Source organism: Microcaecilia unicolor, chromosome 1 (genome assembly GCF_901765095.1).
Source record: "Microcaecilia unicolor chromosome 1, aMicUni1.1, whole genome shotgun sequence".
NCBI lineage: Eukaryota > Metazoa > Chordata > Amphibia > Gymnophiona > Siphonopidae > Microcaecilia > Microcaecilia unicolor.
Window position 1 is genome coordinate 696,366,264 of NC_044031.1, and position 26,551 is coordinate 696,392,814.

At 43.7% G+C, this 26,551-nt stretch overlaps 1 protein-coding gene across 1 annotated transcript in view; it reads left to right on the forward strand.

Annotated features, from left to right (window-relative positions):
• Positions 1 to 26,551, forward strand: part of TRPM1 (transient receptor potential cation channel subfamily M member 1) — a 153,753-nt gene that overhangs the window by 10,698 nt on the left and 116,504 nt on the right. The window contains exons 2-5 of the mRNA XM_030188493.1: positions 3,699 to 3,912; positions 20,109 to 20,233; positions 21,299 to 21,470; positions 25,688 to 25,862. Of these exons, the coding sequence (XP_030044353.1) occupies positions 3,699 to 3,912; positions 20,109 to 20,233; positions 21,299 to 21,470; positions 25,688 to 25,862 (686 nt within the window). The remainder of the gene's footprint in view (positions 1 to 3,698; positions 3,913 to 20,108; positions 20,234 to 21,298; positions 21,471 to 25,687; positions 25,863 to 26,551) is intronic.

The following is a 26,551-nucleotide window of genomic DNA, read 5'->3' on the forward strand; positions in this document are numbered from 1 at the left end:
GCAGACACTGGATGGCAGAGAGAGACCGAAGACAGATGCTGGATGGAAGGAAGACAGTGAAAAGAAGATGAGGAAAGCAGAAACCAGAGACAACAAACTGTAAATAAAATATATATTTTTATTTTTTTGCTCTAGGATAAAGTAGTATTGTAGATGTGTTAATAAATGTTTATAATAGAACATGTAAACAAGGTAATCTTTTTATTGGACTTCACTTCAGTTATTGGAAAAGTAATGGAAGCGATGCTGAAGGAAAGGATAGTGAATTTCCTGGAAGCCAATAAGTTGCAAGATCCGAGACAACATGGTTTTACCAAAGGGAAATCGTGCCAAATGAATCTCATTGAGTTCTTTGATTGGGTGACAGGAGAATTGAATCAGGGACGAGCTATGGACGTAATCTACTTAGATTTCAGCAAAGCTTTTGACACGGTTCCCCACAGGAGGCTCTTAAATAAACTGGATGGGCTGAAGATAGGACCTGAAGTGGTGAACTGGATTAGGAACTGGTTGACGGATAGACGCCAGAGGGTGGTGGTGAATGGAATTCGCTCGGAGTAGGGAAAGGTGAGTAGTGGAGTGCCTCAGTGATCAGTGCTGGGGCCGATTCTGTTCAATATATTTGTAAGTGACATTGCCGAAGGGTTAGAAGGTAAAGTTTGCCTATTTGCGGATGATACTAAGATCTGTAACAGAGTGGACACCCGGGAGGGAGTGGAAAACATGAAAAAGGATTTGAGGAAGCTAGAAGAATGGTCTAAGGTTTGGCAATTAAAATTCAATGCGAAGAAATGCAAAGTGATGCACTTAGGGAAAAGAAATCCACGGGAGACATATGTGTTAGGCGGTGAGAGTCTGATAGGTACAGGCAGAGAGAGGGATCTTGGGGTGATAGTATCTGAGGATTTGAAGGCGATGAAACAGTGTGACAAGGCGGTGGCCGTAGCTAGAAGGTTGTTAGGCTGTATAGAGAGGTGTGACCAGCAGAAGAAAGGGGGTGTTGATGCCCCTGTACAAGTCGTTGGTGAGGCCCCACCTGGAGTATTGTGTTCAGTTTTGGAGGCCGTATCTTGTTAAGGATGTAAAAAGAATTGAAGCGGTGCAAAGAAAAGCTATGAGAATGGTATGGGATTTGCATTACAAGACGTATGAGGAGAGACTTGCTGAGCTAAACATGTATACTCTGGAGGAAAGGAGAAACAGGGGTGATATGATACAGACGTTCAAATATTTGAAAGGTATTAATCCGCAAACGAACCTTTTCCGGAGATGGGAAGATGGTAGAACGAGAGGACATGAAATGAGATTGAAGGGGGGCAGACTCAAGAAAAATGTCAGGAAGTATTTTTTCCCGGAGAGAGTGGTGGATGCTTGGAATGCCCTCCCGCGGGAGGTGGTGGGAATGAAAACGGTAACGGAATTCAAACATGCGTGGGATAGGCATAAAGGAATCCTGTGCCGAAGGAATGGATCCTCAGGAGCTTAGTCAAGATCGGGAGGCGGGGCTGGTGGTAGGGAGGCGGGGATAGTGCTGGGAAGACTTATACGGCCTGTGCCAGAGCCGGTGGTGGGAAGCGGGACTGGTGGTTGGGAGGCGGGGATAGTGCTGGGCAGACTTGTACGGTCTGTGCCAGAGACGGGGCTGGTGGTTGGGAGGCGAGGATAGAGCTGGGCAGACTTATACGGTCTGTGCCAGAGCCAGTGGTTGGGAGGCGGGGCTGGTGGTTGAGAGGCGGGGATAGTGCTGGGCAGACTTATACGGTCTGTGCCCTGAAGAGCACAGGTACAAATCAAAGTAGGGTATACACAAAAAGTAGCACATATGAGTTATCTTGTTGGGCAGACTGGATGGACTGCGCAGGTCTTTTTCTGCCGTCATCTACTATGTTACTATGTTACTATGTTTTAATACATTTTGGCTAACTTTCGGAGAACAAAACCCCCTTCCTCAGGTCAGGATAGGATACTGTAACAGTACTATACTATATTGACCTGAGGAAGGATGTTTTGGCCTCTGAAAGCTAAATCTATTAGTCCAATAAAATGGTATTATTTTATTTTCTATATTTGTTTTTTTTCTATTTGTTAATTTGTAAAGTGGTGATTGGTATTTGTTAGGTTTTTTTTTTCAAATTTACATCTGCTGTCTTTATATTTTGCACAGTACTAGGGGACATTTTCTGTTTCTGTGGTGTTGCATTGTATGCAGAGTCTGGCATCTTGGGGGTTCAGTTTAATTTTTGTCTAAATAGAAAGTTTAAATATTACTACTTATTCTATAGTAGATTAGGGTGTATCTGTGTTTGTGAAAAAGACATGGCTTTCAGTTGGCATTGACTGTGCAGGATCGACGATCTGTACTATTCTGTCTGGTTTCATTTTACAATAGGTGAATTGATGTTCTAGTGCTCACTGTAGTGTTTTAAGATGTTTTCATTTTCTTTGTGTGATTCGTAGAAATGACTGCTTATGGTATGGTAGAATTGCTCTATAGGTCCTGAGTATTCTCGGCATACCTAGTACTGGATTTTAGAGGGGGGTGTTAAAAAATGACCGGGAGGGAGGGAGGGGGGCCTTGGAGCTGGGGGGAGGGAGGGGCGCCTTGGAGCTGGGAGCCCTAGGTGGGGAAGCCCTGGAGCTGGGGGCCTTGGAGCTCGGAGGCAGCGGCCCGGGAGCTCGGAGGGAGGGGTGGCTGGTCCTGGAGCTAGGGTAGGGTGGAGCTAGGGTGGGGGAGGAGTTAGGATGGGGCAGGGCTAGGGTGGGGCCCCATCAAATTGGTCTGCATAGGGCCCCGCACTTGCTAAGACCGGCCCTGAAGAGTAGCCTAATGGTCAGTGCAGCGGGCTTTGATCCTGGCAACCAGGGTTCAATTCCTACTCCTCCTTGTGACCTTGGGCAAGTCACTTAACCCTCCATTGCCCAGGTACAAAAAAAAACCCCTTAGATTGTGAGCCCTCTAGGGATGGAGACAGTGCTGTATGTAATGTGTACAGCATTACACACATCTAGTAGTGCTACAGAAATGATTAATAGTAATTATTAGTAGCTAGGTCTCATTGCATAAAATGGGACCTGTGCTAAAATGAAAAGTGAAACAAAAAAAAATGAGGAGAAACCAAGGAGGATACCAAAAACAACTTTATTGGGTATTTAAAAAACGACCTGACATGGCCGTGTTTCGGCCCTAAGGCCTGCCTCAGGTGGCTTGATCAATCTCAAATGTTGCAGTGTAATATTATACACCGATGAGAATTTCTTGTTAAATCAAAAACTTCTTTGGTCTCCTCTCTTATAAAATGCTGTGTTGTCAGTTACAAACAGCACCGTGAGGTTTTTTTACCTCCTTTTTTTTTTTTTTGCTTATTTGCTTACCTGTGCTAAAATAGCACTAGTTAGTGGTAAAATAAGATATCTTAACAGTAGTCCACATATAACTTCCCCCTTTCTTGTGTCCATTTTAGAGAAACAGTACAGAGTCAGGACAGAGATGGAATGCCTGTGAAGATTTTATAGTCGCATTGCAAATCAGTCAGCATGTACCCGTGGACATTGCTGCTTGGTGGCTTACTGAAACTTTCCTCCATTTTGTTTAATTGATTAAATTCTTAAAACATCTTCCATATCAAGTTTCTCAGTACTTTCCAGATAAGGATAGAACAAAGTCCACAATAAAATATGACAACATTAATATTTTGCAGTATATTCGTGTATCCTATGATACCAAACCAGACTCGCTGCTTCATCTTATGGTAAAAGATTGGCAATTGGAACTTCCAAAGCTTCTAATATCAGTCCACGGAGGTCTCAAGAACTTTGAGATGCAGCCCAAGCTGAAGCAGGTATTTGGAAAAGGTCTAGTCAAGGCAGCCATGACAACAGGAGCCTGGATATTTACTGGGGGAGTCAGTACAGGTAAGAAAGGGGCAGTTTAATTTTTGAATAATTATACATTTAACATCTCCATTTAAAATTCTATCCCAAGTCTAAAGGCTGTATTATGAATGGATTACGATTATACTCCAACTGCAAAGATGGGTTTTGGACACTTTGGGGCCTTTGCTAAGGCCATTTACCCCTCATCCTATAACAGGTTTCCTAGGCCATTTGCACACTTAGATTTATAGAATACATGTAAGTGTTCTGTACAGTCATGTATGTCTAACAGCTATTCTGTAACTATGTGCTAAAATGGCTTAGAATGTAAACGCAAGAAGAGTGTTCATAAGGAAGGAGCATGGGCATGTCACAGGCATGACTGACATTTACACGGTCTACTTGCAGAGTACTATGTTACATCTGCAAATGCTGCATTTAAGCATGCCCATTTATGTTAGTTATAAACCTAGGCATGCCAATGTTGATTTATGCTAGCATTCTTTAAAAATACTTCCACACTTAAGTGTAACTTGTGGAAATTAGCGCCTAACTTGGACTGGATCTAATAATTTGATATACCACAATTTACATCAGTGTCTAAGAAGTTTACAATAATAAAATACATATTAAATATCCAAATAATGTGTTTCTACTTCTAAAATACAACTAAAAATCATATGCTCCCTAGAATACATATATATCATAAAATCCTCCATTATCTGTAATATTAGAAAACTGTAAACTCACTGAAAATTCTTGTACATCTTATAAACTTTAATTATATCATGGTATGCTGTCTTCCATGCACTGTTAACAGTTTCACACCTGCCTTGGTCAAGGTCTTAACCATTTAGCATACATGTCATTTGAAGGGTTCAATTTTATTATTTTTTTAAATTTCTATTCTATCTACAACTAAATGGATCACAAAACTACATACTTTTAAAAAAAAATCCTAACGAATAAAATCTAACATAAAATCACAAACAGATCAAAACTCTCCAATCATAAATCAAGCACAGGTGTCAGCTCCATGCATTCACAAACAGATATGTCTTCAATTGTTTGCAAATTAATAGTAAGTAGTTCTAACAGATGTATAAGTGTAAACATTTACAGGGGCATGTCATTTAGAACACATTTTCCTATATATATATCTTCAAAAAAGCAAAAAAAAAAAAAAAACCCATACCAAAACACACATAGATTAATATTCAAGGCCAGTTAAGCAGCCAGCATCGGTTGCTGACAATATAAATGACAATATAAATGATTTTGTTTGTTTGCCATCGCACGCAATGCATGACTTTTGACCATATAAGTCATTATACACCCACAAATTCTAAACACTGGTGCCTCAGTTTAGGCAACCCAATGCTGTGTGCTTAGCACCAATTCTAAAACAGCATCTTGGTACCTGTGATGAGATTAATACACAGGTCCCCTTAAGGAGGAAAAATCCCCCAAGACTACACGACCCAGAAGCCCTGTTGAGACAGGGTAAGAAAGGTGAACCCAAAGACCCGGAGTGGTGTCCTAGCAAAGGGAATGGGAAGGAGCTCAGGGAAAGATTTGCCATTTTCCACAGCCCCCACTAGAGGGAATATAAAGGGATTAAGCTCAGTACCCTTGGCTGAAAAAGCAGTATGTGATTCCTCCTGGGTGTGGTAAGCAGAGGGAGGAATTCCTAAGGGCTCTCTAGGAATAGGAAGCTGAGAAAGAAGGTTCTGAAGGAGCAGTACCCATGGAGTATTTGGAGGAGGAGGAGGCCCTACCTATGGAATGTGCAGAGGAGCCAGCAGTAATGGATTGTGGAATAACAGAATAAGAGAACTCCAACTAGTAAAGGAAGCTTGGGAGGACACAGGTGAAGATATACTGTGTAAGACGGAAGTGAGCTACCAGCCCTTGAAATAGAAGGGCTACAGATATACACATATACAGTGGGGGAAATAAGTATTTGATCCCTTGCTGATTTTGTAAGTTTGCCCACTGACAAAGACATGAGCAGCCCATAATTGAAGGGTAGGTTATTGGTAACAGTGAGAGATAGCACATCACAAATTAAATCCGGAAAATCACATTGTGGAAAGTATATGAATTTATTTGCATTCTGCAGAGGGAAATAAGTATTTAATCCCTCTGGCAAACAAGACCTAATACTTGGTGGCAAAACCCTTGTTGGCAAGCACAGCGGTCAGACGTCTTCTGTAGTTGATGATGAGGTTTGCACACATGTCAGGAGGAATTTTGGTCCACTCCTCTTTGCAGATCATCTCTAAATCATTAAGAGTTCTGGGCTGTCGCTTGGCAACTCGCAGCTTCAGCTCCCTCCATAAGTTTTCAATGGGATTAAGGTCTGGTGACTGGCTAGGCCACTCCATGACCCTAATGTGCTTCTTCCTGAGCCACTCCTTTGTTGCCTTGGCTGTATGTTTTGGGTCATTGTCGTGCTGGAAGACCCAGCCACGACCCATTTTTAAGGCCCTGGCGGAGGGAAGGAGGTTGTCACTCAGAATTGTACGGTACATGGCCCCATCCATTCTCCCATTGATGCGGTGAAGTAGTCCTGTGCCCTTAGCAGAGAAACACCCCCAAAACATAACATTTCCACCTCCATGCTTGACAGTGGGGACGGTGTTCTTTGGGTCATAGGCAGCATTTCTCTTCCTCCAAACACGGCGAGTTGAGTTCATGCCAAAGAGCTCAATTTTTGTCTCATCTGACCACAGCACCTTCTCCCAATCACTCTCGGCATCATCCAGGTGTTCACTGGCAAACTTCAGACGGGCCGTCACATGTGCCTTCCGGAGCCGGGGGACCTTGCGGGCACTGCAGGATTGCAATCCGTTATGTCGTAATGTGTTACCAATGGTTTTCGTGGTGACAGTGGTCCCAGCTGCCTTGAGATCATTGACAAGTTCCCCCCTTGTAGTTGTAGGCTGATTTCTAACCTTCCTCATGATCAAGGATACCCCACGAGGTGAGATTTTGCGTGGAGCCCCAGATCTTTGTCGATTGACAGTCATTTTGTACTTCTTCCATTTTCTTACTATGGCACCAACAGTTGTCTCCTTCTCGCCCAGCGTCTTACTGATGGTTTTGTAGCCCATTCCAGCCTTGTGCAGGTGTATGATCTTGTCCCTGACATCCTTAGACAGCTCCTTGCTCTTGGCCATTTTGTAGAGGTTAGAGTCTGACTGATTCACTGAGTCTGTGGACAGGTGTCTTTCATACAGGTGACCATTGCCGACAGCTGTCTGTCATGCAGGTAACGAGTTGATTTGGAGCATCTACCTGGTCTGTAGGGGCCAGATCTCTTACTGGTTGGTGGGGGATCAAATACTTATTTCCCTCTGCAGAATGCAAATAAATTCATATACTTTCCACAATGTGATTTTCCGGATTTAATTTGTGATGTGCTATCTCTCACTGTTACCAATAACCTACCCTTCAATTATGGGCTGCTCATGTCTTTGTCAGTGGGCAAACTTACAAAATCAGCAAGGGATCAAATACTTATTTCCCCCACTGTATCTGTGTGAACTGGAGAAGTGAAAGAAATTGATTGTTATTATTATTGCTGAATTGGTGCACTTAATAAGAGAAACTGTTTGAACTAAGGAACTTACCAAAATAATCTCTTTCCCTTGATCAGAAAGGGGGAAAGGGTGTAAAACCAGGCAAGGGCCCAAAAGACTATTACTACGGGTGGCTGGCCCATAGGCTCATAAACTGTGGTGAAGAAGTGCTCCCTAAAATTACTAAGTTGTGACCTTCCTTCTTGGGGTAAGCCTGAAGCCAGACCCCAGGGAGTGGAGTTTAACTCCTGGGGGAAGCCTTTACTGGACCTTATGGGATTTTTGAACTGAACTGTGTGTTTGGCGAGGATACAGGCATTCAGAAGGGGACCAGTTGCCGCTCCTGGAGATAGCAGAGGCCTTGAGGGACTGCACACCAAGGTTCTGTTGTAGAACCCTATCATATGCTGGCATTGGCATGCCCATGTTTAAGCCCTCTTACTCCATTTCAATGGTAGGTGTAAATTGGCATGCCTAAGTGTGCCGAGTGATGTGCATAATTTACAGCACTCTATAAACTAAGGGCCAGATATTCAAACGTATTTAACCGGCCAGGAATGGCTCCTGGCCAATTAAATAGCATTTTAGTGCCTAACTGTGGATATTCAATGGGGAAAAAACCAGTTATCTCTGCTGAATGTTCATGATTAGCAGCTGGCCGCTAACCCCCTAATTCTATAAAAGTCACCAAAAATTGTGCATGCAAATTTGGGTGCACGCCCAATTTGCATAGATAATTTAATTGAAAAACTGTCTAATTAGTGCCAATAATTAGATTTTTAACAAGCAATGAATGGTAATAATTATATTTAATTGGAGTATCTGTGCCTAAATTTCACACGCAAATGAAAAAAATGAGGGTGGAAATGGGAGAGTCATGCGTGGAATGGGGTTGTTCCTAGCATATATGTGCATTGTTATAGAATACTGGGGATATGCGCCCAATTTAGGTGCATACATTTGCACTTCATTTCAGTTGGTGCCAATGGCCATGCTTAAATTTAGGCATCAGTCCTGGGTATAAACATTATTCTATAAACCACAACTAACCTTAAAATGGTTTATAGAATAGCACTTTATTCAGTGCCATTGTCATGACCAAAGGACAGTGAGCCCTTGGACTGCAGCTGGAGCTGTGGCAGACAAGTCCCAGGGACTGGCACAAAGCAGGAGTCAAATCAAGAACCAAGGCGGGACTGGGCTAGGTAAGGCAAGATTAGACAGGACAGGGCTAGACTGAGCAAGGCAGGATTAGACAAGGCAAGGCTATACTGGGCAAGGGACAAGACAAGATAAATGAGACAAGGACCGTATCCAGACAGGGCAAGGAAAGCAAGGCAGCAGGGCTAGAACTGGAACCCAGACAGGACAAGGCAGGACAAGGAGCTAGGCTAGAACTGGGTCCAGACAGGCAAGACAAGGACAAGGCAAGGACTGGATCTGGACAGGACAAGGCAACGAGCATGACAGACAAGGCTGGGACTAGACACTAAATACAAAGCAAGGCAAGGGAAAAGGCAAGGTCTAGGCAAGATCGGATTAGATGAGGCGAGGACAGGAGTCCAAGGCAAGGCAAGACTGGCTGGGTCCTTGGCAGGGCAAACTCTGGAGACAAGGCAAGGCAGGAGCTTGGCAGAAACTCTGAGATGTGGCAGAGCTGGAGCTTGGCAGGAACTTGGACTCAAGGCAGGGCTGAAGCTTGGCAGGAACTCAGTGACAAGGCAGGACTGGAACTTGGCAGGAACTCAGAGACAAGGCAGGACTGGAGCTTGGAAGGAACTCAGAGACAAGGCAAAAACTCAGAGACAAGGCAGGGCTGGAGCTAGGCAGGAACTTGGAGACAAGCCAGGGATGGAGCTTGGCAGGAACTCAGAGACAAGGCAGGACTGGAGCTTGGCAGAAATTCAGAGACAAGGAAGGGCAAAGCTGGGTCCCAGGCAAGGTCCACGGTCCAAATCAAGGCAAGGTCTTGAAACTAGGCAAAGCTGGAACAAGAACCAGGCTGGAGCAGGAACAGAAACCAGAACAAGGCTAGAGCAGGAACAAGGATAGAGACCTTGACAAGGCAGACAACCTCATTGCAATGGCATCCGAGAAGATCTTGGGCCTTCCTTAAATATGCCCAGGCCCATTGTGAGGCGCCCAGCACCCCCTCCAGGGTTCACACCACTGGCCCTTTAAAATAGCCTCTTCGACATGCACGCATGCCAAAGGATGGTGGGAGGTGCCTCAGGGTGGAAGCATGATGCCACAGGAATGCCACTGGACCCATGGAGATGGAGTGTGATGGGGAAAAAGTCATAACAGGGTCATGACAGCCAGGTATAAAATTCATTGGGGTTTAACGCCAGCAGCGGACAGCTGAATATTGGGGGGTAAATATGTAACTGGAAGACATGCCTATGGCCCACCCACATGTATGTTCCCCTTGCAGTTAGGTGTTATAGCACTTAGGGCCTACCTTATAGAACTGTGCCTAGTGCACAATGGAGCCTAACTGTCAATTAATGGTGCCTCTGATGTGCATAAGTGGCACATAGCTATCTCTAGGCACCAGTTTATATAATTGCCCCTTATGTATTTAGTCTAGTGCTGTTCCATGGATAATCTGGAGATAGTGACTAAACCTGTACAAAGGATAGTGATTTTCAACTGCTATCCAGATAACTTATCTGGGCTTCAATGGCAATTTCAATAGTTGGAACCAAAGGACAGGGCCGGGTGAACTTCTTCAATCTATGTCCCAGAATGCCAGAGAGACAATGATCAAGTATTTTATATCACATTCATTGCTGGTTTAATCATGACTTGGTAATGAGTGTGACTGTTGGGCAGACTGGATGGACCGTTCAGGTCTTTATCTGCTGTCATTTACTATGTATGTTCCTATGTATTTAAGTGTGGTCACAGAAATAGCAGAGAACTTTATTTATTTAAGTTTTCCATATAACATCATGCTGACATGTGCAGTGATCATACTTAAATGGATAGCTTGGCTCAAAATTATCATACAAATATATGAATAAATTAGCCATATATTTTTCTGCATTCTTTGGAATGCTGAATATTTACCCTATGACTTTTTCAAACTCCTTGTAGAATTCCATTTATCTACACCATAATAATGTCTTTTCAGACAAAAAGGCAAGGCTTGACAATTAGGATTTAAACATTGACTACAATGTAGGAGGCACAGTGGTATTGCTGTCAGGATAACAAGGATTTCTTTGACTTCTAACATGCTATTAGTCTTACTACAGATCTTTCAGACCCTCCTGGGTCCTTCTACAGACAGAAGGAGGAGATGGAGAAAGTAAAAGAGAAAAACTAAGGACAAGGCAGCCCTAGAGGAAATATATAACACCTCAGTATTTCAAAACAAATCTGTATTTATTTGTAGAACACAAATGAATTTCTGATCAAAAGGCTCAGAGAGGGTTGTGGTGTTTCTAACATTGTTGCACATCTCAAAACAACAATTGCCTGAAGGAACAGCATGTGCTCTGTGTTCTACAAATTCTCAGATTTTTACCCCAGTCTGAAAGACAGGAGTCACAACAGAGACAAAGCTGTAATGTGGTAACATAGTAGATGATGGCAGATAAAGACCTGCATGGTCATCCAGTCTGCCCAACAAGATAAACTCTTAGTATATGATATGATAGCATATGCATACTTGATCATGAGCTGTCCTTGCCATTATCAGGGTACAGACCATAGAACTCTGCCTGGTGCTGGCTTAATTTTCAACTACTGGAGTTGCCATTAAAGCCAGCTTAAGCCCAAGCAGATCTATATAGCCTTAATTGGTACACAGATCGTAGAAGTCTGTCCAGCACTAGGCTTGCTTCCTAACTACTGGATTTGCTGCATAAGCATAGCTAAGTTCTTTTGATTCCATTACCTTTCCATATGGGAATCCTTTGTGCTTATTCCATGCATTCTTGAATTCTGTTACCATTTTTGTCTGCACCACCTCCTGTGGGAGGACATTACAGATATCCACCACCCTCTCCACGTAAAAAGTACTTCCTGACATTACTCCTAAGTTGACCATTCCTGCAATTTCAATTCATTTCCTCTAGTTCTACCACATACCTTTCTCTAGGCAAGGTTTGTTTGCATTTTAATACCTTTCAAATATCTAAACATCTGTACCATATCACCCCTACCCCTTCAGGTCAAGGTATACATATTCAGGTAGCAGGTGAGGGTTAATTCCTTCACAAAAGGCATAAAGAGGGAATTATGAGGCATGGTCACAAGGTAGCCTTTTCCCCATAAATCTTGGATTTCCTTCTGCAACTTTTCCATCTCTGGTTAATGGTCTTCTGTGATGGCTGCTCTCTATTGGTGTGCATGGAGCAAATATGGTGAAAGGGGTAAGAGTTGCTCTGATGGATGGGGCACATGTTGCTGATACTTCTGCTTGTCCAGATCTTGCCATATCTGAGTAAGTGAAACTGATGTTTCAGCCATCGTGCTGTGGCTTTCTTCAGGTTATGCTGTGAGGTCTGTAGTTTGTCTTTATATATAGTGGATTCTCAAACCTGATTGGCTGGGACTTGAGGTGGGTGATTTCTTCAGGAAGGCAAGAGATTTGTGAACGATGGTCATTCCCACCAAAATTACATAAGAACAAAAGAGTAGCCATACTGGATCAGACCAATGATCCATCTAGTCCAGTATCCTGTTTCCAACAGTCGCCAAGCCAGGTCACAGGTACCTGGCAGAAACCCAATTAGTTGCAACATTCCATGCTACTAATTCTGGGGCAATGTCTGTCTCAATAGCAAACTATGGACTTTTCCTCCAGGAACTTGATATGCTAACCGCTGTAACCACATCCTCCAGCAAAGAGTTCCAGAGCTTAAATATTTGTTGAGTGAAACAATATTTCCTCCTATTTGTTTTAAAAGTACAGTGCACTCCATTTAAGTGCACGTCGGAGAAGCGCATGCTCTATTTAACTGCTTGCCATACTTCAGTCCCATTTTTGGCGCCATCAATTTCTATGGTTTCTTTGGTTTAGCGCACCACTGATAAGTGCAAGATCTGCTTATATGCATGGTTTAAGAATGCTCCTCTGCAGGAAAGACTCCGCATAAGCGCACACACAGAATATGGAAGCTGATAGGCACGTGACAAAGGGGCGATAAATTTGAAATCTCATTGGTTAACTGCCACAGGCAGAATAAGTGAAAGAAAGTTGTTAGAGTGTACACTGGAGTCATCGTCATCATCATTGCACAACTGTAAGACTTTAACACTGGCTGAATGAATAGAAGTTTTTAAAAAATTAGAAAACAAAGTCAAGCATCTATTGCTAAAGAATACGGTGTCAATCCCAGTCAAATTTCACGTATCTTGAAGCAGAAAGATCAGCTTCTGGAAGACTGGCAAAACAATACAAATCCAAACAGGAAACGTAAACGTGTGGGAAAAACTGAGGCGGTAGAAGATGCTCTTCTTCAGTGGTTTTCTCAAGTCAGGAGCAGACAGTTTCCTGTCAGTGGTCCACTGCTTATGGAGAAAGCTAATCAGCTAGCTGAAAGTCTTGGACTAACTGAATTCAAAGCCACTGTTGGATGGTTGGAAAGATGGAAGGAGAGGAACATAAAATTCAAGAAACAGCATGGTGAAAAACAAGACGCTGATGACTTTGGTGCTGAAAATTGGATTGTTTCAGTTCTTCCTACCATCTTGAACGAGTTTGCACCTCGTGACATTTTCAATGCTACTGAAAACAGTCTCTACTGTCGAGCAATTCCTGATGGAACACTTGCATTCAAACAAGCCGAAACTACAGGAAGTAAAACGTCGAAAGGCTGACTGACGATCCTCCTTTGCTGCAATATGGATGAGAGTGAGAAGTTGGAACCACTCATCATTGGAAAGAGCAAACAGCCCCATTGCTTCAAGAATGTTAAGCAACTTCCTATGTCATATGAGGCTAACGCAAATTCATGGATGACTGGGGAAATTTGGAATGCGGGCACAGAAGCATCAGATTTTGTTGCTTTGTGATAATTGTGCTGCGCACAGTGATGATGTCAGGCTGTCTAACGTCAAGGTGGTCTTCCTGCCACCAAATACTACCTCTCTGATCCAACCTATGGATCAGGGCATAATAGCCAATTTCAAACAACATTATCGGGCTCTTGTGCTACGTCGTCTGATGAGCGTCATGGATGACCAGACTGGCAAGGATAAACGTGCTGTTGAACTGGCTCATAATCTATCACTGTTGGATTCCCTACATATGCAGAAAGAAGCCTGGAATCATGTTACACAGGCAACCATTGTGAACTGTGTAAACAAGGCTCCTACTGGCTAAGTCCGTGAAGCCTCCTCACCACCAGCACCGAGCTCTCTGTTTTCCTCTTTATGTGTTTCTTCTTCTTTCTTGGGCCTGTTTTTGGGCTTTGCCACCCAGCCCCCCTTTTCTTCAACAGCTCCTCGGCTGTTTTAAACCCAGTCCAATTTCAGCCAGGGTTCTCTCCGCACAGCTCAATCAAGTCGGGCTGTTTCTAACACAGTCCAATTACAGCCAGGCTTCTCTCAGCACAGTTCAATGGAGCTAGGCTGTTTCAAACACAGTCCAAGTACAGCCAGGCTTCTCTCAGCACAGCTCAATAAAGTCAGGCTGTTTCTAACACAGTCCAATTACAGCCTGGCTTCTCTCAGCACAGTTCAATGGAGCTAGGCTGTTTCAAACACAGTCCAAGTACAGCCAGGCTTCTCTCAGCACAGGTCAATAAAGTCAGGCTGTTTCTAACCCAGTCCAATTACAGCCTGGCTTCTCTCAGCACAGTTCAATGGAGCTAGGCTGTTTCAAACACAGTCCAAGTACAGCCAGGCTTCTCTCAGCACAGCTCAATAAAGTCAGGCTGTTTCTAACCCAGTCCAATTACAGCCTGGCTTCTCTCAGCACAGTTCAATGGAGCTAGGCTGTTTCAAACACAGTCCAAGTACAGCCAGGCTTCTCTCAGCACAGCTCAATAAAGTCAGGCTGTTTCTAACACAGTCCAATTACAGCCTGGCTTCTCTCAGCACAGTTCAATGGAGCTAGGCTGTTTCAAACACAGTCCAAGTACAGCCAGGCTTCTCTCAGCACAGCTCAATAAAGTCAGGCTGTATCTAACACAGTCCAATTACAGCCTGGCTTCTCTCAGCACAGTTCAATGGAGCTAGGCTGTTTCAAACACAGTCCAATAGAGCTAGGCTTTGCGCGGGCTCAAAGCCTTGGGTCCCACCCTCTGGGTCAGTCTCTATTCTCCTGACCTCCTCCCGCTTTGACCCAGGCCTCTCCCCTATACCTCCAGTGCTGGCTGAGCCATAGCCAAGAGCTCCATGGGTTCGTCTAAGACCAGCTCAGCCTCCTCTTGCTCCATCTCCTCCGGTTCCTTCTCCCCTTCTCCTTCAGTAGCCCAGTCCATTTTCTCCTCCCCCCCTCCACCCCTTTTCCAGCTGATTACCCTTTTCTTCATTAACTCTGCTAGGCTGCTTTTCCTTCTCCTGCCACCGGTTCCACCACCTCCTCCACCAGGTGGGAGAATCAGCTTTTCCTTTTCCCTGGCGGCCCTCTTCTGGAGCTCCTTGGTTCTGCACCCTACTTCTCCTCCCCCGGAGCTCTCCTGTGGCCTTCTGGGAGTTGTAGTTTCCCATCTTTATGTCCCTTTTGGGCAAAACCTGAGCATCCCTAGGGTCTTCCCTCCTACCCTCCGGCTCTCTTTTCTCCGGTGGGTAGCGGGGGTCCCTCTTCCTTTCGGCATATTCCTTACAACTGCTACAAGCGGGCAAGCTTTGTTAAGGATGTGGAGAGGGACAAAACAGATGCAGCTGTTGCAAACACGTCAGATGAACAGACTACTGACATCCCAGCTGGTGTTACTGAAGAGGAGTTTCATCACTATGTAGCTGTTGATTACGATCTACAAACAGCTGACGACAGCACTGATGTCGCGATATGCTCCTACACGCAGGCAACGGCTGATGATGAAACACATGAAATGAGCAGCGAGGCACATGCTGACGAAATTCAACAACCTCCTGTCACTTTTGCAAGAGCGCTGGAGAGTCTCAACACCGTGCGGGCCTATCTGGCTGCCACTGGATGTCAGTGCTATGACAGTTTTTACTGTCTGGCAGACGTAGTCTATGGAACTCACAGACACAATAGTGTACAGAGGACTATAACTGATTACTTCAAGTAAGCCTAATGTCAGTTAACGGAGACTGTATACTGTATGTATAATAAACAGTACTGTATATATGTTTATCAGATGTCAAGCTTCTGTGGGTCACGCTCCAGTTAACTGCATGTATTTCTTTGGTCCCAGACCCTTGCACTTAAGCAGATTGCACTCTGTTCCCATGTAACTTCCTTGAGTGTCCCCTAGTCTTTTTACTTTAAACGAGTAAAAATTTGATTTACTTCTACTCGTTCTACACCACTCAGGATTTTGTAGACCTCAAACATATCTCCCTTCATCCATCTTTTTTCCAAGCTGAAGAGCCCTAACCTCTTTAGCCTTTCCTCATGCAAGAGGAGTTCCATCTCCTTTATCATTTTGTTTGCTTTTCTTTGGACCTTTTCTAATTTCGCGATATCTTTTTTGAGATATGGCAACCAGATCTCAACATAGTACTCAAGGTGCAATCGCACCATGGAGTGATACAGAGGCATTATAGTATTTTCGGTCTTATTCACCATCCCTTTACTAATAATTCCTATCATACTGTTTGCTTTTTGGCTGCCACCGCACAATAAGCAGAATATTTCAGGGTATTATCTACAATGACACCTAGATCTTTTCTTGAGTGCTGACCCCTCAACGTGGACCCTAGCATCAGGTAATTATGATTTGGATTATTCTTTCCAATGCCCAGTATCCCAATTTCCTAAGGTCTTCCTGCAATATTTCACAGTCCACAAATGTTTTAATAACATTGAACAGTTTTGTATCATCTGCAAATTTAATCACCTCACTCGTCGTTCCGATTTCCAGATCATTTATAAATATGTTAAATAGCACTGGTCCCAGTACGAATCCCTGTGGCACTCCAGTATTCACCCTCCTCCATTGAGAAAAATGGTCATTTAACCCTACCCTCTGTTTTCTGCCCAATAACCAATTCCTAGTCCACACCAGAACCTTACCTCCTATCCTATGACTCTTATTTTCTCAGGAGTCTCTCATGAAAGACTCCTGAGAAACTTTATCAAAAGCTTTCTGAAAATCTACATACACTACATTAACCAGCTCACCTTTATCCACATATTTATTCATACCTTCAAAGAAATGAAGCAAAATGGTGAGGCAAGACTTCCCTTGGCTGAACCCATGCTGACTCTGTCCCATCAAACCATGTTTGTCTATGTGTTCTGTGATTTTATTCTTTATTATAGTTTCCACTATTTTGCCTGTCATTGACATCAGGCTTACGGGTCTGTAATTTCCCGGATCACCCCTAGAACCCTTTTTAAAAATCAGCATCACATTGGCCACCCTCCAATCTTCAGGTACTACAGACGATTTTAATGACAGGTTACATATTACTAACAGCAGACCAGCAATTTCATATTTGAGTTCTTTCAGTACCCTTGGATGTATGACTTCTAGGAGACCTCCCTCCTCCAAGGTAGCAGACTGGAGGTGGGATTTCTCTACAATATCCCTGTAGGGCTCCTCTATGTATCTTTCTGTCTGCTACTCTAGCCTCAGGAGAACGGACCCGTTCTCTGAGAGCTAGGAGCTCTTTGCATCAGGCACAGACACTGCTCACCAAATAGGAGATAATGATACATATGACACTCAATGCAAAAAACTGGATAACACCCCTCTCACTGCTGGACTGCTTTCTCCATCTCAGTATTTTTGAATTTTTCAATAATTTAAAAATACACCGGAGCCTGCAACTGCTCTCCGGCACTATGTAAGCCATATTGAACCTACAAAGAGGTGGGAAAATGTGGGGTACAAATGTAACAAACAAATTAATTAATTAATTAATTACGTATGCTAGTCTAATATGGAATATTGTGTGATTTATTTTGTTATCTTCTTAGAAAGTAATAAAATGTAATTAAAACTGTGAAAGAGCATTCCTCCCTTGTTATCCTAATTAGAATAACTGACTATAAATGAAGAGTTGTGCTTGGGGTGGGCGAGATTGAAGAATAAACTAGGTCCTGCTGTGCTTGCTAAAGACTATCTGTTAATGCTGTGGTACAAAATTCAAGTTTTAAAACTAGGGGGAAATTTGTGACCGACAGACTTTCCTGCCAAAATCTGTTGCCTTCCTGAAGAAACTACCTACCACAAACACCAGCCAATCAAGTTGGCTGGTGCAGGCCCTTGTGATATCGGTCCTAGACTACTGTAATATAGTATACCTAGGCCTACCAGATAAATCAATCAGAAAACTTCAAATAGTTGAAAACGTGGCAGTCAAGCTAATAGGAGGGGGGGTCGATGGAATGAACACACCACCCCATTATTAATAAAACTACATTGGCTTCCCTGCAAAGCCAGAGTAGAATTCAAACTAAAGATACATATTTTCCAAGGACTCTATGGTCTATTCCCAGACTATATACAAACATTTGTATAACTCTACCAACCCAAGAGAACCCTCAGATCACTAAGGACATCAAATTGGTCATCCCCTCACACCAAGATTGCCGCTTGAAAAAAATCCTTCAATTCTACCTTATCGGGAGGGGGATTGAACTTTGGAACTCCCTTCCACATGACACAAGAGCAACATCAAACTACATGTGTTTCTGTCACTCCTGAAAACCTGGCTATTTCAAAAGTTCTATGGAACACAATACATCCCAAGCAACAAAACCAATAGACACAAAGCACACCCTTCAGTAATCCAGGGGAAAAATAGAAAAAAATCCAGATCCAACAGATACAAGATACACTCCTGACTGTACTCAGGGGGGCAACTATAAAAGGACAAGGTAAGGGACCTCTCAAGAATTAGGACTTCCAAATCCTGCAGAAATTAGACACTCTGAGAATATGCTTAAAATAGATGGATGATCTGTCAGATAGTCCAGCAAACATACCTAGAATTTCTATTTTTCCCCATCAAAGTTCAGTTTTTTTCTATCAAAGTTCAGTTCTGTTAGGAATCCTGCATAATGTCATGTGCTTTGACTGAGCAGTACACTGGGTTCAGTGCATATTGTTCCAACTAGATATGCAATGTTCTTGTTCCCTGTAATGTTCATTATCTGTTCCTTGTGATCTTCATTCTTGCTCTGTGCATTCTCATTCTAACTGTAACGGTTTCTGTATTCCACCTAGAACTTGAAGGTTAAGCGGATTATAAAAGACAAAATTAAATTAAATACATAAAAATAAACTGCAGATCTCACAGCATACCCTGAAGAAAACCATAGCATGATGGCTGAAACATCAGTTCTACTTACTCAGATGCAGCAAGACCTGGGCAACTGCAGCAATCGTGATGCCAGCCACAAATGCCTAAGAGAACTCACATGATGCTGTTACAGATTACCTGGCATCTGTAAATATCAGACTTGTGAATTCTTGTACCAAGTAGAGTGCTGCTGAGCCCGATACTCAGACCAGGTTCTGCTTGGTGGCTGGACAACCCCGGGTTTCACCTGCGCTGACTGCCGTTCCCCAGAGATTGAGCCCCTAGGTGTGGGCAGCCTGCAGGACTTACGAGACAGAGCTGGAAGCGGGGTGGTGAATGTATCGGCCAGGCAGGCAGCAGGTCAAGAGAGTAATCCAGGCACAGGTAAAGTCAATAGGCAGGCAGCCAGTCAAGAGAGTAATCCAGGTACAGGCAAAATCAGTAGGCAGGCAGCAGGCAAGAGAGTAATCCAGGCACAGGTAAAGTCAATAGGTAGGCAGCCAGTCAAGAGAGTAATCCAGGTACAGGCAAAATCAGTAGGCAGGCAGCAGGCAAGAGAGTAATCCAGGTACAGGCAAAGTCAGCAACGAGGGACAAAGTAGAGGAGAAGCAAACTACTGAGCAAGTAACTCCTACCAAAGTAGAAGCCGAAGCATGGAGTCCAGGAAGAGCTCAGCTGATAAGGTGCTGGCGTCTGACATCAGCAGGGACCAGCAGGGAGAAGGAGCACAGCCATAGGACAAGAGTAGGGGAAGGAGGAACCAGAAGACCAATAGGAGAGAAGCAAGGGAAGCCAGGCAGAGAGAGAGCAGAACCAGGTGCATGAAAGCAAATCAATCAAGGAGCCTGCAGCCAGAGAAGAACTACACACACATGGCTCAGGGCTGTGCCAGTCAAGTGTGTGTGTCCACGGGACCCCGCGCAGCCCGAGGATGCCGCTGACGTTGAGGTAGGGGACATGACAGTAAATTAGCATACAGCACTTCCTGTCATTCCTAAGATTAGTCTGTCCAATGACCATAGCAGCAGAGATGATAAGTTATCCAGTTCTGGGCTGGCTTTGGCTAGTTGTAAACTTGCATCCCAGAGCAGTTCATCCACTCTGCCCACTACTTACTAGTCTTTGAGCTGTCCTTGCCATTTTCAGGGCACAAACAGTGTTCTTTCATTTTTGTAGGAGCACACTAACTCTTGAGCAAAGTTAGAACAGTATTTCAACATCTGTCTTTTCCCCTGACATTGTTATTGTAGGTGTAGTTCGCCACGTGGGAGATGCCTTGAAAGATCATTCTTCCAAGTCCAGAGGGCAAATTTGTGCCATAGGAATTGCAGCATGGGGCATTGTAGAAAACAAAGAAGATCTTATTGGAAGAGATGTAAGTGTCTTGGGGATAATGAAGGGGGCAATTTTTTAACTCCGTAGATTGATTGTAGTCCCATGAGTAGGTGGTGAACATTATCAGAGAGGTAGCAGAAGGAAAGTGAGTACTTAGCATCCATGAACTTTTGCACCTGCACTGAAGCTGGAAAATGTACTCTGTTGTGTACTTTCTTTTTCCTGGCCTAGCCCTGCGTGTTTTTGAATGTACTAAACGCAGTTTCACTGTCACCAGACAGCATGGGTACTTTTATCCATATTGGGGGTGGAGCTTTTTCCATGGCCAATCAGCTGTTTACTGGCAGAAAAAAACTTTAATAATCACCATCAGTACTTCTATAAGGAAGGAGCCAAGATTTAGGAACCAAGAACACATGTAAAAAACCTGAATATTGGCATTCATATATGTATGCACACAGATACGCATATAAATGCCAATATGCTGTAGAATGATACCTAAACGCAGGTAGGTGTCCACATGGGTAGAGTTTGGGTGGGGTTTGTGCAGGGCCTACATTTATGCACATACCAGCAATTATTCAGCCAACGATGGACAGCATTTTTTTGTCCACTGCCTCCATTATATGCAAATCTCTTTCATGCATATTCATTGTGGATATCCTGAAAACCTGACTGGCAACAGGGACTCCAGGACCGGACTGGGAAAACATTGCCTTACAGTATTACTAAAGTTTATTTGGTTAAGTTACTTGCAGTCATTTACCTGCGTCTTCCCTTTCCTCATTCTTTTTATCCTTTATATTTTTGTAAAGAATATCCCCTCTCTTTTTTTTGTTCTTATGGTTCACATTAGCCAGGTTCCATAGGGAGCTGTGCTTTATGGTAAAGTCACTGTGATATCTGGGCTGAACTGGGAAGATGATGTAAGAATAACTGATAAAAACCCAGATAGTTACAAATGAAGACTTACAGTGCCGAAGCCCAGTAGAGGCCAGTTCCTCAAATTGGAAGGCCAAGGGCATAAAAGGTAAATGCAGAGCCCCCCCCCCCCCCCCCAAATAACATGATTTAATAATCAATTATGTATGTTATCTTTTAACAGGTAACAAAACCTTATCAAACCATGTCAAACCCTCTGAGTAAACTCTCTGGGCTCAACAACACTCACACACACTTCATCTTAGCTGATAATGGCACTGTCGGTAAATATGGATCTGAGATTAAGTTACGGCGCCAACTAGAAAAGCACATTTCTTTGCAAAAAATCAACACACGTAAGTAACGTACAAGGTCTGAATGTAATATTCATTATTTATGTGTGCAGGGTGATTGGATCCTGCTATTGTTACCTTCTTCTGTATTTATGCAACTAATATTGACAGAAGCAAGATTTACAGGTACTTAGAATTCAGATGTAGAAGGCAATTTTGGAAAGGGTTTATATCTGGAAAACCTGGCTTTACATGTAGACACTGGAGGTGTACAATCCATCACCATATACATAAGACTTCTACCTAAGTTTTAGGTTTAACTGATAAACACCAAGAAAGTACGCAGAATCAAAATGAAGAAGATGGCCCACTACTCACCTGGTGGTGATCGGGGTTTTGCTGAACGCTGCTGCCATATCTCCAGAAATTCAATGCTGGGCCATGTCCAGGATCCAGCACTGAACTTCTGATTATATGGAGCCAATGAAAATATAGTCGGTTAAGTGCCTATTCAGCATTTAACCAGCTATGGTGAACCACATAAAGATAGGACTGACTTTTATGCAGTCCTATTTATGCAGTTACCTCAGCTAGTTAAGGGGCCCTTTTACTTATCCTCATGGAGGGGCATAATCGAACATCGCTGGCGATCTATTTTTGGCAGCGGCGCAACAGCTGGCCGGAACCGTATTATCAAAAAAGATGGCCGTCCATCTTTTTTTCCAATAATACGGTTTAGCCCGGCCAAATGCCAGAGTTCACCGGGTTTGAGATCGCCGGTTTTGTTTTTCAGCGATAATGGAAAAAAATGCAGCGAAATCCAAGGCATTTGGTTGTGGGAGGAACCAGCATTTGTAGTGCACTGGTCCCCCTGACATGCCAGGATACCAACTGGGCACCCTAGGGGGCACTTCTAAAAATTTTTTAAAAATACAAAAAAAGCTCCCAGGTGCATAGCTCCCTTACCTTGGGTGCTGAGCCCCCCAAATCCTCCCCCAAACCCACTCCCCACAACTCTACACCATTACCATAGCCCTTATGGGTGAAGGGGGGCACCTACATGTGGGTACAGTGGGTTTTGGGGGAGTTTGGAGGGCTTAACATTTAGCACCACAGGTGTAACAGGTAGGGGGGGGGGGGGGTGGACCTGGATCTGCCTGCCTGAAGTGCACTACACCCATTAAAAACTGCTCCAGGGACTTGCATACTGCTGTCAGGGAGCTGGGTATGACATTTGAGGCTGGCATACAGGCTGGTAAAAAAGGTTTTGATTTTTATTTTTTTAGTGTGGGAGGGGGTTGGTGACCACTGGGCGACTACGGAGAGGTCATCCTCCATTCCCTCTGGTGGTCATCTGGTCAGTTGGGGCACCTTCTTGAGGCTTGGTTGTGAAAATAAAAGGACCAAGTAAACCCGGCGAAATACTGATGAATGTCGCTTTTATTTTTCCCATTATCCATGAAAGCCGGCCATCTGGTAGCCACGCCCATGCCCACCCATGTCCCGCCTTCTCTACGCCGCTGACACGCCCCCTTGAACTTTTGCTGGCGAGGCGATGGGAAAGCGGCGATGCTGTCAAAAAAGCCGCTTTCAATTATACCGATTTCGCCGCTTTTGAGAGATCGCCAGCCATCTCCCGATTTATGTCGGGAAATGGCCGGAAATCACTTTCGAAAATAAGCCTGATAGGCACCTAAACGCGTAAAATGCATGTCAAACTGAACTACCGCCCAGCTACCGCGTGCCCCTGGTGGTAATTCTAATTTCTACAAGCGTCCAAAATGCGCAGCAGAAAATATTTTCTATTTTCTACCGCATGGTACTAACTGAGCGGTAATTGGCAATTACCGCCCGGTTAATGCGCAAGGTCTTACCACTAAGTCAGTGGGTGGCAGTAAGGTCTCAGGCCCAAAATGGATGTGCGCTGATTTTTATTTTGCCGCACATCCATTTTTGGCAAAAAAAGGTCCATCTCAACTGAATATTAGTGCTTAGCAGCTAGCCCGGTCACCAGCTAAGTCATGCAACATAACCGGTTAGCACCAATATTCATTGGCCGACTAGCTAACTTTAGCAGTCAGATAGACTAGTATAAATAGCAGGTCTGTCTTTGGCAGCAATAATTTAGCTGGTCAGCCAATGTATATCGGTTTAACAGGCTATGTTCATAGCGGCCCAAAAACCCACGGAAGTTCAATTCCGTTCACTGGAAGTGGCCTGCCATTGAATTTCCAGGTTTGCCACCAACTGCAGAAGTTAGCCAGGCTGCCTCCTGTGGTCTGAATATCAGCCCCTTTGAATATTGACCCCATTGTATTTATGCCTGCTCCACAGCACAAGTTCCCGCCACTGCTAGTTGCCTGTATAAGAAGTGATTTTCAAAAGGGAGGTATTCCTCTTTTTACTCATAAATCAGCCTCATCCACTAATATGGTTTTAAAATTGACTCTATGATGTAGATGTATGTTCCTGAAATAGTTTGCTGCATCACAATGTACAAGAGCTCTATAGTCCAATTTGCGCACCAAAATGATTCTGTATTTTTCGGTATTCTTGTGTTTGATACTAATCATAAGACAAATGACTTGTGGGTTTCCCTTTGTCATCCTATGCCTGGAGATCAAAGTGAGGCAAGGAGAACAAAGGGATGTTCAGCTGTCATTCATTACTCCAGACAACTAATTAAAAATAAGGATTAACTCAGAAAGATGAAAGAAAACTCTGCTTCAGTCCTAACAATAGGAATGAGACATTAAAACAGAACCGAGGAGTGACTGCATGAACCGTTGCGGCTTAGACAGCTGCTTATAGCTGTTTCTCTATTATCTAAGAACACGGGAGTAGGTATCATCCTCTGACCATGGAAGAGTTATGAAGATTGGGTTTGAACCAGACCATAACTATTTCCTACTGTTTGAATTCTGTGTTTAATAGGCACAGCCTGGGAATAAGGTTCTTAGTCATGTGTTTAACCCTTCTGTTTTCTTGAAATGAGATACTGTAGACAATGGGTGCATGATGAAAATTAACAAGAGTAAGGAAAACCTTTATTGGGAGTGGATATAGGAGAAAATAGGGAAATATTCAAAGCAGTATGTAATGGCTCCCTGATGAGAGGCACAATGAAAAATCTTAATATGTAAAATCAATAAAACATTTCTATTAACTGTGGGGCCCTTTTACTAAAGGGTGTTAAAGTCTTAGTGCAAGCTTAGCGTGCCATAAATAGGTCCCATTTTACCGTATTTTTGCCTTTTAGCACATTAGGTATTTATCAAAATGTTTTAAATAATTTTCGAGGGGTGTGCCAGGGGCGGAGAATAGGCATGGAAGCATTAACCAGCTAGCATGTTCACATTACCACATGCTCACTGGTTAACACAGAGTTCATGAGGGAGCACTTAGCCCTGGATTCTATATATGGCACCGAATGTTGCATGCCAAAATTTGGGCCTGCACACAAGTTGTGCGCAATTTAATTGATGAACAAGCCCTTAACTAGCAATAATTGGGTGCTAACAACCAATTATTGCAGTTAATTAGCATCAATTATGATTTGTGCGTGCAACTGGCAGAAGGTTTAGAGGTCCTTTTACAAAGCTGAGGAAAAAAGGGGCCTTTGTTAGCATCAGCGCGTGTTTTTGACTCGCACTGAGGTCCCCTTTTACTGCAGCGGGTAAAAGGCTGTCCATTTTGGGGAGAAAGAAATGTCCATGCAGTAAATGAACCACTTACTGCATAGCCATTTCGGTGGGGAGCCCTTTCCGCCACCTATTGAGATGGCGGTAAGGGCTCTACGCTAACCAGGAAGTAACTGGGCAGAGATTACCGCCGGTTAAGTTCCAGCTCTACAAAAATAGGACATATTTTTATAGCACCGGAAATGGCACACGCTAGGGATGGGAACTACAACTGGACTCCTGCAGTAGCCTGGTGGTAGTTCCGGATTGGCCTCACGGTAAGCCTATGGTGAGCTTACTGCTGCTTAGTAAAAGGGCCCCTTAGAATTTTAAAGGTTAGATTTACTAATATATAGTACATTAAAAGCACATTAAAATAAATTATTGTTAATAAAAAGCTCAAATTGACAATAATGGGGCTTGTACAAATAATATGCATTAAATCACATTAACATGTTAACAAATCTAGCCCTAAGCTTGTGCCTAAAGAGGGGGGGAATGAAGGGATTTACCTATTGGCTTTCCTGGTTCTAAGCCTGCTGCTCTACCTACTAGGCTCCACTGTTCCTTACATGATCCTAAGAATGCTTTGTGTCCTAGGACTGGGACAGGGTGTGCCTCTAGTTACACTCATTGTTGAAGGGGGCCCGAATGTGATATCTATTGTCCTGGAATGTCTGCAAGAAGAACCTCCAGTTCCTGTGGTGATTTGTGATGGTAGTGGACGTGCATCAGATATTCTGTCATTTGCACACAAGTACTCTGAAGAGGCAGGGTAAGGCTGCAGAAGTATATCTTCCACCAATTAACGGGGTCCCAAGAGGATGACTAGTATTCTCTTGCATGTCCTTTATTTTCACTGGCAGTTTTCCCCGTTCCCCCACACCACCCAAATGGCGCTCTATACTGCAAGGGTTAATATGAATACTTTCACGTGTTTGTTCAGTGCAGCATAATTTCTTAGCGTGAGCCCTGCATGTGCCTGCACAAAAGATGCAATAAGGCCAGCAGCATTGTATATAGGTGCAAACCAGGAAAAAGAAAGCAAACAGCTGCTCACACTCAAGCAAGGCTTACACAGGTGAAGGGCCATTCTATGACAGTTGCATGTGTAAACGCACAAATATTAGCACATGCACCTAAACACCTTAAGCACTATTCTGTGAGGGCACATGTAAGTGGCATGGTGTGCAAATGCAAGGGGCATACATATGGGCGGGGCTTGGGCATGCCTCCTGTCACATGTGCCTTTTCCACATTTAAGCATGCCCCGTTATACTGGATCTATGGCTGATGTAACTCCACACACCTAAACATAAGTTGTGCTGATGCTGGGTTATGCTAGTATTTTATAACAAAATCAGGATGGTCAGATGCCGTTATAGAACAAGCTGTCACCATGTGGCATCGGAGCACCTATAAGGAGTTGGCCACTTATGGAATTGCCCCTGTAGAGTCTTTTAA